We start from the raw sequence: 15,315 nt of genomic DNA, 5'->3' as shown, positions 1-15,315 counted from the left end.
TTGGAAGCTGACTTAGGCCCTTCGTCTCATTGCTTCCTCTTCACATAGAAAACTCTCTAGATTTACAGCGCTTTCAACCAAACTACCTACTCTATTTGGATATGTTGTCTAAAATCCAGAGGATTGCTCTCACTGCTATCTATCCACTCTGACAGTGGAACACAGGGCTTGCAGGCTTGCTAATACATTAAGCATTTTCAGGACCCGTTTCTGGCAGTGAAGTCAGCTAGCATGGAATGGCCTACATCCATACAATTAAATATATCCTTTAGCCTCTCAAACAGGGAGATATTATTCAAATTTCCTGTTATGAATGGTTGCTTGCCCACACTAACTCCTGGACATGCTTGATAATTATTGCGGAGAATGCTAGTTGGCAAGCTCGCAAAGTACGTAGAGACTATTTCAACAATTTAACTGCACAAACAAATGAGTTCTTGTGGCTGGGAAGGTTCTCTGGTTCTCTTTAATTTACCAAAATAGACAGTCATAGAGGGCATCACTAAAGTACTTGACAGGTTTTTAGTACCTTTCTATAATTTCAGAGATTATACATTGATTTACCCTGCAGCAAAATGAGGAAAACAGACAGTTACTGCTAGGCTCCTTTAAATACTTTATTTGTACTCATAATGAATGGACTCAAGATCAATAATTCAATAGTTCAATTATTTTGACAGTTATGTTTGCGAGGGAAACTAATTACCAATAAAGCGCTCTCAGCCAGCAACTGCCGCCTTCTTAGCAGGGCAGTATGACAACAGTAGGTTGCAAACCCTTGCTGGAGACAGAAAACTCAAAATAACTCCTACAGGAATTGCTACCCATTACAACAATCTTAATTTCAAGGAGGTTCTTGCTCATCTCAAACTTACAAATTTATTTCTAGTTCACTTGTCTGTTTGTTTGGCGGTTTTCTGGGGGGTCATGTTATTTGGGTTGAGTTTGGGGTTTTTTTTGCAATATTCGCCCTGTCACTGAAATGATAAAATAAAATAATTTATTATTGGAAGTTCTGCATCCTTACTGGAAGTACTTCATTAGGAGTTACTTTTTGTTTTCTTATTTTATTTTAATGTTTATTAGCATACTTGTGTTAGTACAAGGTAGGACATTCTCCAAACGTTAACAGAGAATTTGAGAAAGACTTCAATAATGGTATGTTATACTATTTTTCATACATAGTTAGGTAGGTTTCGAATAAGGTTTGTTTTGTATGCTACCCAATGAGTTTTCATCAATATTCAAAGTCCTAAAAATCTGCTAGTCAGCAGTTATACTTCTAGCCCCTTTTCTTATGGCTTGGATCAATTAGAATTTACTGTTTTGTTACCCTTCCAGGCATTAGTCACGATCAGAAATGCAAAATGTTTCAATGTAAAATCTTCATAGGGTTACTCAGTCATCTGCTGCTATTTCTGGAAAGTTTCTAAGTACTCTGGTAAGGCCCATTTGTCTAGCAACATTAAAGCTTCATTAGCTCAAGAGTGAGATAATTTCCATTATGAATATCACATTCATGCAAAGTTTCATTCTGGCAGCTGTATCTGTGATGATCAGTCATATAGCAAGGTATAAAAGGGTTCCATTTTCCCCAAACTAAACAAGATACTTGACAAAATGCTGTACTTGTTAATTAATTAACAAAATCAATTAATTGATCTTTTTTATTTATTTGGTAGTGATTTTGCTTACTGATGTATAATTTGCTAATGTTATATCAGATAGCAGAGTTAGTTTCTTGTAAGTAATAGAAAGGTTTTCCATTCAATTTTTACTCTGGGTAGCAAAACCTTCATGTTGGCAAAAGAAAATAATTTGATTGCAAAAGGGAGATTACTACACTATCGTTAACTTGCCAAAGTATAACAATTTTAATGAAATTTATAATGCAATGTAGTAAAGCTATACAACTTCCTAAATCTGCCAGGAAAGCATAAACCTCCGAAGAAAGCAACGAAGGGTTTCTTCTCCATCTACCAAAACCAGTGTGCTTAATGGTAATACTGTTTTCTAGTTGAAACATTTAGGGAAAAGAGACAGAATCTTTCTTTTAATAATGCTGATATAAAGCTGGAGTAGATAATTGACTTTCTGCTGTATTTTAAAAATTATACGTGATCAGAATTCTCAATTTTGATCAGGGTAAACTCCAAGTTCTTGTTAATTTCATTGCAGTTCAATTTGTACACAAAGCTCTAGAATTCTGTTAATGGAATATGTGGGTGCTTCTGTCTAAAATTCAGTAAATTTAGTTCTTAAACTGCCCCATATGTCACAGGAGCCTACGTTTCCCATTAATTTCCTCAGAAATATAGCGGTCATACTGCTAAAGTCATAGTCGGTCATACAAACGTCTGCAACTTCAGGCAACTCATTTCCATTTATAAAATTAAAATGCTCCATCTTACAATAATATGGCTGTTTGCTTTCACTGCATTTGGGAAGATGTCCCTGAACCTCAGGCTTCTGATGATTAACTTAAAAAAAAAAAAGAAAAAAAAGAAAAAAATATGCCAAATAATATATTAATTATAAGCTTATATTTAAGTCTTTCATGAGAAAAAAAATAGAAACTTAAAATTCTGGAATTTCCTGCTGAATACAATGAAAGCAAACATCCTTTTGTTGTTGTAAGAAGTAACACAATAATTTTATGAAAACTGTTTAAACAGTTCCCATTCTTCTCTGGTATTGATCATTCTCTCCTTTGTCCCCGACCTTAATGCATTTATAATAACAAAACAAGAACAGGACTGGAAAAAGGATATGGTAAACTAAATATACAACCTATTTTAACTTTCACCAGGACTTCGGCAGCTCAGTGACCAGTGTAAGTTCAAAAAGCATCGTTTTACATATCGAGGTGAAACTCTTTTTCTTATATGATTCACTTTGCATTTACTTAATCAACCTGCAATTTTGCTGCCCAGACATCCAGTCTTGTAAGAATCTTCAGGAATTCTTCAGTCATCCCTTTTTTTAATATCCTGAATAACTTAGTATTATTAGTCTATTTTTCTCCTTTTTAACATCATTTCTGAACATGCTGAACAGTTTTCAACACAACACAGAACTCTGTAGAACACCCTGAATTCCACTGTGAGACTTTGATCATCTGTTAATTAAGTTTTTATTCATGTAATACCTTTCCTTGTATTAAAATGATGCTTAGCTTTTTAATAGCCCTTTGCAAGGTGAGGTACAAAATACAAAACTTGCATTTTGAAAACCCAGGTAAACTATATCCAACATATTTCTATGCTTTCTCACACCATCAAAGAATTCTAGGTTTCTGAGATAGGATTTATTTTACAAAAACCATATCGGCACTTCCTCAGTATATCCTATTTATCCATGCTTCCACTAATGCTACATTCTGTTATACTTTTGACAGTGGGCATCCAGCATGCAGTTCCTTAGATGTCCATGAAAGGCTTAAAAGATCTGGTTCCTGACGTGCACAGGTATCAAGACGATTTTAAAAGAACAGTTACAGTTACACACACCTTTCAAGTGTTCGGCCATCTCATCTTTGGATTCATTCAGGACTATTGGGTGAATGCTGTCTAGTGCTGGTGACTTGCTGTTTACCTTATCTGTATATGCCACCCCCCTTATCAATGGCACTTCAGTCTGAGACAGATATTCCAGTGGGTTCCCCAAAATGAAGAATGTTGTGATTGTTAAGTTTACATGGGTGCAAGAGGGAAACAAATAAATCAGTGGAAGTGATACCTGCAGAAATTCACTACGCACATTTAAAAAATGACCTTTAAGTTCAGGAATGTCCTGAGTTGCAAACTGGAGAAGTACTTAGAGGAAATATGAGACACATTTGTCTGGTCCTCACGCTTCTCCCTAAGATTCTGCATTTTTGTCCCCGTGAGGAACATAATATCGAGCAAGATGGATTTTTGATTTGACCCAGTAACAGTCACTTTTATATTCTTCTGCCCTTCTCCCCATTAATTCTCATCCCTTTCCATGTTGTCTATTAGACATAAAAGACTGAATGACAGTGAAAAATTTTGCTCTTCTCTGTTGACTACATGCAAAGGTGAAACTAGACTCGGATTACTGCATCCCCTTGGGTAATAGCGGAATACAGGAAGGTTGGTACAACAGAAGCCGCTGCAGCCTAGCTCCAGGTGCTATCTTTCATATTGTCCTTTGCATTTTTTCAACAAATGGAAACTTTAGTGTGATATTAGTATCTAGATCAAACACCTAAATAAATGAATATTTTTTTACTTATTTCACAAAGATGCTTGAAGGGTGAAGATTTTTAAAATTTTGTTTTGTTTAATCACTTTCTTTTTTTGAAAAAAAAAAAAAATCACAATTTTGCTAGATACTTGTATGCCATAGAAGGAGATCAAATTAGTCAAGCAGGACTTTTATAAACCTATGCTGACTGTGCCTGATTGCCTGGTTGTCCTGTACGTGCTGTGTGATGGCACTCAAGATAATCTTCTCGACAACCTTCCCTGGCATGAAGGTCAGACTGACAGGTCTGTGATTCCCCAGATCCTCCTTGTGGCCCTTCTTGTAGATGGGCATCACATTTGCTATCTTCTAGTCAACTGGGACCTACCCAGTTAGTCAGGACTGCTGATAAATGAGGGGGAGTGGCTTGGTGAGCACTTCTGCCAGCTACCACAGTATCGCTGGGTGGATCCCCTCCGGCCCCATAGACCCGTGTGCATCTAAGTGATGTAGCAGGTCACTACAGTCTATCCAGATCTCTCTGTGAGGCCTCTCTACCCTTGAGGGAGTGCTCCTAGTTTAGCATCATCGGCAAACTTACTTAAGGTACATTCAATTCCTGTGTCCAGATCATTTATAAAACTATTAAATAGTATTGGCCCTAAAATTGAGCCCGATGGAACCCCACTGGTGACTGGCCACCAGCCTGATGTAACCCCATTTACTACAATTCTTTGAGCCTGCCCTCAGCCTGTCAGCCAATTGCTCACCCAATGAATTGTGGACTTCTCTAGCTGTGTAATGTGTGTTCCATCAGAAAAAAAGTCCTAATGGGAAAAAAAATAAAACGTATCCAACACACAATACTCAGAACTTTTTCCATACTTTTTTTTTTTCCCCTAGGTCATCATCAGGAACAATATATAGTTGTACCTGAACACAAAGTAGTCAAATGTCCAAAAGATATCCCTATTTGTGTGCTAGGAGGTGGACATTTAACACAAATTGTTCAAAACATAAATAACGACAATGTAAATACAGTTTTAAACTTTATTGTGAGTGTTGCATCACCATTTCTTTTTCTAGCTTGGGTTCTTAAAGAATATTTTTCTTCTTCAATGTTAAAAGCAATATTTTTGCCCATACATGACTTGTTTGACCTTATGATTCTCACCTGTCAAAAGTGATCTTAATGGAATGTCCTGGTCTTGCTTCAATCACCCATTCACAGTTAAGTGAGTCCTTATAATATCCTGGCCACCCTGGTGGTAAGATAACACCACTTGATGCTGTCAAATGTCCACCACATGGTGCTGAAAGAAAAAAGCATGTATACTTATAATATACACAGTATTTCTAATAGAATATTATATATTCACAGAACTCACAAAAATTGAATTAAAAAGCATATAAAAATAAGTTTAATATAGGACACAGCTAAATTTTCTGCATTATGTTATGAGAAGTTTGTTTTCTTCATAAGTCCTGCAATGTATCTTATCACAGCTTACTACTCTATACATATCTTAATACACAGAGCACGGCACTTGCTTCTGTCAGCCTTCCTTCTGTTGAAAAGCACATTTTGTCATTAAAAAAAAATTGATCATCATTTTTTAGTTCTAGTATGATTCCACATCTATGTGGAAATATCAGAAAAAATGTTCCAAGTAATTTATAGTTAATTATTTTCATTTTACTGTGGCATCTAATACCTTTTTGAGTAATCATTCAGCTCAGTGGAACTGATTGCTGTAAATATTCCATTGAATCATAGAATGGTTGAAGTTGGAAGGGACCTCTGGAAATCATCTAGTCTACCCCCTGCTCATTACAGCATACTGCACAGGACCATATCCAGTCAGGATCACGCCCTCTCTCCAAAGGCAGACACTCTTTATACATCAGAGAGAAATGGATTTGATGGGTGGAGGGTTCAGTGGATGAGGAACTGGTTGGATGGTCACATCCAGAGGGTAGTGGTCAACAACTCAATGTCCAGATGGAAACTGGTGACAAGTAGTGTTCCTCAGGTGTCCATATTGGGACCAGTACTGTTCAGTATCTTCATCAATGACACAGACAGTGGGATCAAGTGCACCCTCAGCAAGTTTGCAGATGACACCAGCTGGGTGATGTGATTGAAATGTCTGAGGGACAGGATGCCATCCAGAGGAACCTGCACAGGCTCAAGAAGTGGGCCAGTGTGAACGTCATTAGGTTCACCAAGGCCAAGTATAAGTCCTGCACATGGGTCAGGGCAAACCCCAGCATCAATACAGGCTGGGGGATGAAGGTATTTTGAGTAGCCCTGCCAAGAAGGACTTGGGTGTACTGGTGGATGAAAAGCTGAACATCAGCCAACAATGTGTACCGACAAGGCCAACCACATGCTGGGCTACATCAAAACAAGCATGCCCAGCAGGTTAAGGGAGGTGACTCTGCGCCTCTACTCTGCTCTGGTGAGACCCCACCTGGAGTACGTCCAGCTCTGGAGCCCTCAGCACAGGAAAGACATGGATGGACCTGTTGGAGTGGGTCCAGAAGAGGGCCACAAAAATTATCAGAGGGATGGAAACCTCTGCTATGAGGACAGGCTGAGAGAGTTGGGGTTGTTCAGCCTGGAGAAGAGAAGGCTCCGAGAAGACCTTATTGTAGCCTTTTAGTACTTAAAGGGGGCTTATAAGAAAGATGGGGACAGGTTTTTTAGCAGGGCCAGTTGCAATAGGACAAGGGGAAATGGTTTTAAACTAAAAGAGGATAGATTCAGACTAGATGTAAGGAAGAAATTTTTTTGCGGTGAGGGTGGTGAGACACTGGAACATGTTGCCCACAGAGGTGGTAGATGCCCCATCCCTGGAAGCGTTCAAGGTCAGGTTGGACGGGGCACTGAGCAACTTGATCTAATTGAAGACGTCCCTGCTCGTTGCATGGGAGGCTGGATTAGATGACCTTTAAAGGTCCCTTCATCCAAAACTATCCTATGATTCTATGAATTTGTGAGTAGTAAGTTAATAGTCCTAGTTTTGATTCTATGTTTTTAACAAAAAAAAAAAAAAGAAAAGAGAGGTTATTTGATTTCATTCATTATTTGCACGTGTCTCTGGGAAGTTTTTCCAGATATAAGAAAGTGGGGAAAAAAAGCAACCCACAAAACACGAAACATACACACTGAATTGTCTCTGGGGCAAAATGACTGGCCAGGAAAACAGCATTTACATTACTTGTGTATAGTTAATGAAGAATGAAATCTATTTCATGGTGGGTTTTAGATTAAATTTTTTCATATTAAAAATAAGAACAACCAGAAGACTGTTGACCCCCATCTGATTATAACACATCACTTCATGTATTTCGGGTGTTGCTTATAGAGATGTTAAATATACAAAGACGTAGAGCTTAGCAACAACAACAAAAAACAACAGTTACTCAGAAATCTCAGACAACTAGAAGCAAACTAAACTATCTCTAAACTAAGTGGCAAGCATGCTTGGTCCATACTGTAATTCTAATCCAGAAATTCCTTCAATTATAAGCTAGGAAGAGAATCCACATCAGAAAGGAACACATCCTGAATGTAACTTAAAAGAACTATACTTCCTTCTATACCAAAACAAACAATAGACAAAATCTTAAAAAAAAGAGTCTAATATTTTAACATTTTCCTCAATAAAATCTAGGTGAACATCCTGTAAGGTTCAAAGTAAGGATAAGTGAATGGTACTTATGTATTTTCTTAAAGAGTCATTTCTGTATTTGTTCTCTCTATCGTTTTTTTTCCTCAAAGTGCTCATCTTGGATCCTTTATCTATGTGTTTGTGGAAATAAAACTACACAAAGATTACACTCAATACTTTGTATAGAGTTTCAAAATGAGAAAACATCATTTGCTGGAACCTTGCCCTGCTCCCTGCTTTGGAATGGGCTGGTTTTGCTCTTTGCAAAAATACCTGCCCCACTGCATAACTCATTGGCTTAATCAGGGTAAGAAATCCTGCTAGTACAACATCTAGGTTCACATGCACTACTTCTACCAGGTTGCTAACATGTTTTTTCTAGTACCTCTAAATTGTCTTAGAAAGGTACAATCTTCTGAGAACTGAGTGGTCAAATTACACAAATAACAAAACCCATAAAAGTGATACGATTCAGATCTTTAAGTTACTGTAAAGACACTGAAATTAATGGAGGTGTGAGATTTACATCGATTAGAAAGTTTGGATTAGTTTCTTCAAAAAAGTATAACTTATTTGACTGTCTGACTATATATCTATTGTTTACTAAAATACATATAAATTATTGAACACTACTGTTAGCTCGTGCTGTTTATTAAATACATTCATGCATCTTGCCTTAGGAGCCATCACTATTAAGCATCAAGGAACTAACCTACTTTTTCTTTTTTTTTTTCCTCACTGTATTACGTACTAAAGAGAGATTTAATCTTAAGTAGAGCTCATCTTGGCCTGTTTATTCATCTAGGCAAGAACAAGCAAACAGATGGGGAATTTTTCGGGGAATATAATGAATATTAAACATAGCTCCGATTTTCACTATATTTCTCAGGAAAAAATATACTGCAGGTTAATATGTTACATGCAGAAATTCAGGTATACTTTTGTTCTGAGAAAATTAAAGGTGCAAATTTTTAAAAAGGGCATTTAAACAGAAACTTTACTTCACTTTTCTATGTGGTAGATAATTATGTTCTTCAGCATGCTACAGCCAAAACTGTTATAACAGCTATAACTCACAACTGAGTAATGATGGTGACGATAAGAACTTGAAAAGAATAGCAACCAGATTTTTAGAATGCTAATTTATTCCAAGAATATAAAAGCAAGCTATATTGTTTCTATTATTGCTCTCTCATTTGGAGAGTGTTAGAGGAGTGTTAGAATAAGACAGTTCTAACACTGGAGGAGTGTTAGAATAAGACAAATTAATAACTTCAGCTAAAGCAGTCTTATTTATGTATGAAATGTAAAAAGTAAGCTAAATTTAAATAGTTCCATTATTCAAACTGTAGGTGCGAAGTAAATATTACCTTCACAACGTGGGACGGTAGAGCTCCATACTACATTTCCGTCTTGCATAATACATGTTATGGATTCAGAACCTTGGGTCTTCACAAAGCCATCATCACAGTGAAAGGAAACAGAACTTCCCAGAAGGAATCTGTCTCCAAAACGTCTCCCATTTATAGGAATGCCTGGATCATGGCACTCATTCTGACCAAAGGCTGATAAAAACATGATAAAAATAGTAGTAACAACAATCAAATTAACAACAACAACAGCAATAATAATAATACAAATAATAACAACTCCCCACTTAACGATGTCTCTTTTTTTTTTGTAGAAGGGAATAACATTTGATAAATACCAAGATTATAATACAATTGAAAGTATAGAAAAATCCTCAACAAAGTCAGCATTAAATCCAATGACATTCACTCAAATGCAATATAGTTCAAATTCTGAAACATTTTAGTTATTTGTGGCTTAGATACACAAGAAAACTTTGCTTAAATTTCCCTCTGGACAAACTCCAGCTGTTTGCCTCTAACACAATGAGAAGTGTGGTTTCACATTGCAGCTAACTGACAGAAATACAGGCTACTGCTAAAAAACTGTAGCCACTGCCTAGGCCATAGAGAGCAACCTCCCAGTGGGATGCTCAGAGCAGTCTGCTTCCATCTAGTGGGGTGGCAACAAAGGGTGCAACCCACATCTCCACATGCATGTGTGTGTGACTTTACTGGAGGGTGGGTGTTCTCACCAGTACATCGATCAGCGAGTTGCAGGGAGCATGTGGGTGCATGTAAAGCTAGGGGACCTCCATGCCTTTCAGGAGGTGTGCGCAAGTAAGGGGACCCACTTCAGGGAAAAGAGGTGAGTGCTTGAAACTCGTATGTCTGGTGAGAGGGAAGTGTGTATGAAAATCTTGGCAGGCCAGGATAAGGATGGATTACAGTGGAAAAGTATTTACAAATTTATACTTGTTAAGAGTCACCAGTGGTGTTCCCTGGGGCTCAGTATTAGCACCGGTTCTATTTAAAATCTTTATCAATGATCTGGATGAGGGAATCGAGTGCACCCTCAATAAGTTTGCAGGTGACACCAAGTTGGGCGGTAGCGTTTGAGGGTAGGAAGGCTCTACAGAGGGATCTGGACAGGCCGCATCAATGGGCCGAGGCCAATGGTACAAGGTTCAACAAGGCCAAGTGCCGGGTACTGCACTAGGGTAACAACAACCACACACAACGCTACAGGCTTGGGGAAGAGTGGCTGGAGACCTACCCAGCAGAAAAGGACCTGGGGGTGTTGGTCAACAGCAGGCTGAATATGAGCCAGCAGTATGGCCAAGAAGGCCAATAGCACCCTGGCTTGTATTAGAAATAGTGTGGCCAGCAGCACTAGGGAAGTGATCGCTCCCCTGTACGTGGCATTGGTAAGGCTGCACCTCGAGTACTGCGTTCAGTTTTGTGCCCCTGACTACAAGACATTGAGGTGCTGGAGCACGTCCAAAGAAGGGCAACGAAGCTGGTGAGGGGTCTGGAGAACTTGTCTTATGAGGAGCAGATGAGGCAACCGGCGTTGTTTAGTCTGGAGAAAAGGATGCTGAGGGGAGACCTTATCGCTCTCTACAGCTACCTGAAAGGAGGTTGTAGGAAGGTGGGGTTCAGTCTCTTCTCCCAAGTAACAGGCGATAGGACAAGAGGAAATGGCCTCATGGCCCCCTAAACCGGGGAGGTTTAGATTGGATATTAGGGAAAATTTCTTCACCAAAAGGGTTCTCAAGCGTCAGAACAGGCTCCCCAGGGAAGTGATTGAGTCACCATCCCTGAAGGTATTTAAAAGATGTGTAGACGTGGGGCTTAGGGACATGATTTAGTGGTGGTTTTGGCAGTGTTAGGTTAACGGTTTGACTTGACGATCTTAAAGGTCTTTCCCAGCCTAAACAATCCTGTGATTCTAAGACAAACCAGGCAGCACAAGGAGGCATCAAGTGTGGTCATGGCACCAAGTCTGTCAAGAATTCAAGGAGTGTCTGGCTGATGCTCTTAGTCATATGGTTTAGTTTTAGGTAGTCCTTCAGGGAGCAGTGAGTTGGACTCAATGATCCTTATGGGTCTCTTCCAACTCGAGATATTCTATGATTCTAAGATTTTGTAAGTGTCTAATACTGTGATTTATTTGTTGAATTGCTGGTATTGATCCTGCATCAACATTTCACTGATTGTTAGTTATGTTTCATTAATAAATCAATAAACTGCTTTGATCCTGATTTGATTTAAACCACATGAGTGGAGCACTTTTTCCCTGCAACACATAGGAGGTCTAGAAGTAATAGGACTTTGGTTGAACTTAAACTAACCATTTCCTATGAACACGAAGGATTAATGAAACAGGGACACTCCCATTTGTCATCTCAGTTTCCACTATGGAGGCATATGTGCTCTTAGATAATTCTAGCACAGAACAGGTGTATGAAGCTCAGTGGTAACACCTACTCTAATAAGAAAAGTATGGTGGGAAGCTCTTTTACATAATACCTAGGTAACCAGGACTCTCAGGGAGTTTGATCCGTCAATACTGTATTCCTGACTGCATTCTCCAGCTTCAAATAGAAGTAGTAAAGATTGTCTTTATTACGGTCTGTCTTTACTTTAGTAGAATAGCATATGGAAAAAGGGATCTGAATAAGCTCAGACAGAAGCAGACCTAGAATTCAGGCCTCACATTTTCTGGTAAATCTTTTAATCTCTACAGTTTCATCTTAGTTATCTAGGTGAGGATCTCCCTTTTCTCTTCCTGTCACTTTTCAAAGGACAATTATCCCTTTCTCTAAAAGCAAAGGAACATTTAGGCATCTAAGACTTAAAAAGGGTTGCAATCCATTAATTCCAGTTTTATATGGAGCATCTTTCTAAATAATGCAAGGAAACACCTTGTCCCTGAACAAACACCGTTAATTGATTATCTTAATTGACACAAGATAGGAACAGTGCAAGATGTGACAAAGAAAGCTTTATTGTCAATTAACTTCTTCTATAACCTTAGTAAATAATTTCTTCAACCGAAAAGATGATCTCCATATAAGTAATGTCTTTGAATGACTAATAAAACTTCTAGGAAAGTTAGCAGTCTATGACAAATGTAATAATGCTTCCTACATGACGATGGTGTTACTAGAGTTTTCAATTGAGAGTACTGTTGAGTAACTTTCTTTCATATGAACAAGAGAACTGATGGCCATCTGTAACCAGTTATTTTTTAGCCTCGTTTCCCAAACGAAAAAGACTTATGCTTTTGGTTGCTCTCTGTATGTATATGACTGCTTGGTCCACATTTAACAACTTTTGAACTCGTTGACCAGTTGCAACTAAATTTTGTGCATTTGAGAATTTCATTCTTAAAAGATATTACATTCTTAAAATTCTTAAAGTAACTGTAGCCAGAAAGAAGGATTCTTAAATTAGTGCACTTCTATAGGAAAGACTTCTGCATGAGATCAGCTATGTTCTTAGACGCTAGAAAAACCAGAGAGTAACTATTATGTGTATCCCAGAAAAGAGATCTACATTAGTAGTGGTCTGTATTCTTAGATACCACACCATCTAACTGGAAGATAAAATGCAAAAGCAAAGCAGGTTCCCAGAGCTATTTATTTGCAATGGTATTCTAGCTTCTTTTTAGAGTTCTATGCTTTTCAAATGAAGAACTCCACATTTGGGATCTAAGCTTAAAACCTCTGTGAACTTATTCCTGCTGATTCCGTTGAGAGGCGTATTAAATCACTTGCACTGGATGCTTTGATCTGAATGATCTGGGCTTTAGTTACGTGCTCTGCATTTATGCCGTGTCAACCAAAAAGTCCCTTAAATAATGAAGATAATTCCTCAGCACTATCACAATTAAAATAAATAAATGATAAAGATTCAGATAAGCTAATGAATATTAGGAAGACAGTTGAAAGCAGTGCAATTATACAAGCATTACAATATACTTCTGTATTATAAATAAAAACTTGTTCTATTTTTCATTATTTTGAAGAAAGATAGCTTGATTTTAACACTAGGCATCAAATAAAAGCAGAGGTTCTTACTTGTGTAAGTGATATTAAATCCTCTTCCAGTGGTAGAGTGATCCGACTGAAATTCAAGTCTTACTATGTGCCCGCTGCTAGCCAACTGAGACGGAACCTCATTGCCCGAAAAAGTGCCAAGAGGTGGTAAATCTGAAATCCCATCATCTTTCACTGTAAGGTAGTCAAATTGAGGTTCTACATCAAAGTCGTTGAAAATCAGATGGATTCTGCTTCCTGGCTCTGAGATAATTAACCAAACACAGTTCATATTGTTCCCATACTCTTCAGGATAATTTGGAGAAAGAATAATTCCAGATGGTGTGGTGAAGTTGAAGAAACAGGAGACTAAGGAAACAACAACAGATTCTCAGAACACTATCCATAAACATTACAAATGCTTGTCTTTATATTTATTTTCCGTGGAAAATTGTGCAAGTCTTGATGTCAAAACTATTACACGTGCCGCATGGAAATGTTTAAGACTTACAAAATTTCTCCAATATGTCAGCCTTTATTTCCCCAAGTGAGGCTAAGTGACTGCACCAGGCTTTTACCTTTTATCAGTCAAAAAAATCAAGCACAAGGGACAGTTTTGTCTGTAGTACACAGAGTTCATACTGATACAAATAATAGTAGAAATTCAGATGTCCCTCAATCCAGAACTCTTAAGAGTATACAGTACAAATTTATTTTACCCCTAGCTTCCTTGCAATAGCACAGGGCAATTAAAAAAAAAAAAAAGATTCATAGCTCTCCTCCTTTTTCACTCCTTTGGGCCAATTTTCATCACGACAATTCCTAACTGATTTCAGAGGCATGAGCTTGTGGCTGGTATTTTAGTTAGAAGTACAGTATATTCAGAAAGAGGAAAGCTCACCGCATATTCATTAATACAAAGAATAACACTACTCAGCTCTCCAAACATGTCAAACTGAACTCAATGTTTGTAACTAGATGTTGTGAGTTTAGATTTAGATTAGACATTAAGAAGAAATTCTTTACTGTGAGGGTGGTGAGGCAGTGGAACAGGTTGCCCAGGGAAGCTGTGGATGCCCCATCCCTGGAAGTGTTCAAGGCCAGGCTGGATGGGACTTTGAGCAACCTGGTCTAGCCGAAGGTGTCCCTGCCCAGGGCAAGGGCATTGGAACTAGATGATCTTTAAGGTCCCTTTCAACTCTAACCATTCTATGATTCTATATATTTCATAGGGCACGTGCACATAAAACAGTGGAGCACAGTAAAATATTCCCCACTATTGCCAAAAGATGCAATACAGAACCATAAAGAAATGCAAATTCTGTCTTCAAAGGGAATTGAAGCTGCACTGAATCCATGCCCAGGCCTTACATGCTTAGACATATTTCAGCATTGCATGGGCATATAGAGACCTCTCCCAGGCCAGTGCAAGCTTACTCAGCCTGGTAAGTCCTGTACCAACACAGCTGCAAAATATATGTATGTACAAGTAGAACCGCACACCTCCCTAAGGTTGTGCTGAAAATCCAGTACTGAATTACAAGACTCTTCATAGGAAAAGGTAATGTGGTCTGGACAACTGCAGTGCCTAACATACCTGTGTACTGAATGTTACCCTATGGTACCACAGAAGAAGAAAAAAGAAAAGTTAAAAAAAAAAAACCAAAAACGAACAAAACCCACCACCTCTCTATTTAAATCCATCTACAAGCTTACCTAAAAACATATTTTATCTCTTAAAAAAAATTCACAACTAATGATTTTACCTACCCTTTTTCCATGTTGGATATCCTTATATTCCTTAGATTCATTTTTGTGCTTTATTGGGGTATCAGAAAAAAAAAATCCAATCTTTTCTTACGTGGATCTGCAGGCTGCTTTACACTGCCAGAATCAATGTGTATGTGCCAAAGAGTCCTTCTGAACACTTATATGCTATTAGGAATTGCTCATTTAGAGTCTAATTCAACACACATTTACATTAAGAGTGTTAAGTGGTTCAATTAAATATAAAACGAGGGGAAAGAACATTCTAAA

At 38.1% G+C, this 15,315-nt stretch overlaps 1 protein-coding gene across 1 annotated transcript in view; it reads right to left on the bottom strand.

Annotated features, from left to right (window-relative positions):
* The window catches only part of CSMD1 (CUB and Sushi multiple domains 1), a 1,197,588-nt gene that overhangs the window by 287,424 nt on the left and 894,849 nt on the right, over nucleotides 1-15,315 (bottom strand). Inside the window, exons 14-16 of the mRNA XM_074581652.1 lie at nucleotides 13,321-13,647; nucleotides 9,257-9,451; nucleotides 5,384-5,522 (exon numbers count right to left, since the gene is read on the bottom strand). Coding sequence (XP_074437753.1) covers nucleotides 5,384-5,522; nucleotides 9,257-9,451; nucleotides 13,321-13,647 — 661 coding nt within the window. The remainder of the gene's footprint in view (nucleotides 1-5,383; nucleotides 5,523-9,256; nucleotides 9,452-13,320; nucleotides 13,648-15,315) is intronic.

This window comes from Larus michahellis, chromosome 3, assembly GCF_964199755.1.
Source record: "Larus michahellis chromosome 3, bLarMic1.1, whole genome shotgun sequence".
Taxonomy (NCBI): Eukaryota; Metazoa; Chordata; class Aves; order Charadriiformes; family Laridae; genus Larus; species Larus michahellis.
The sequence above is the reverse complement of the archived record's forward strand: the minus strand, read 5'-3'. Positions and strand labels throughout refer to the sequence as shown.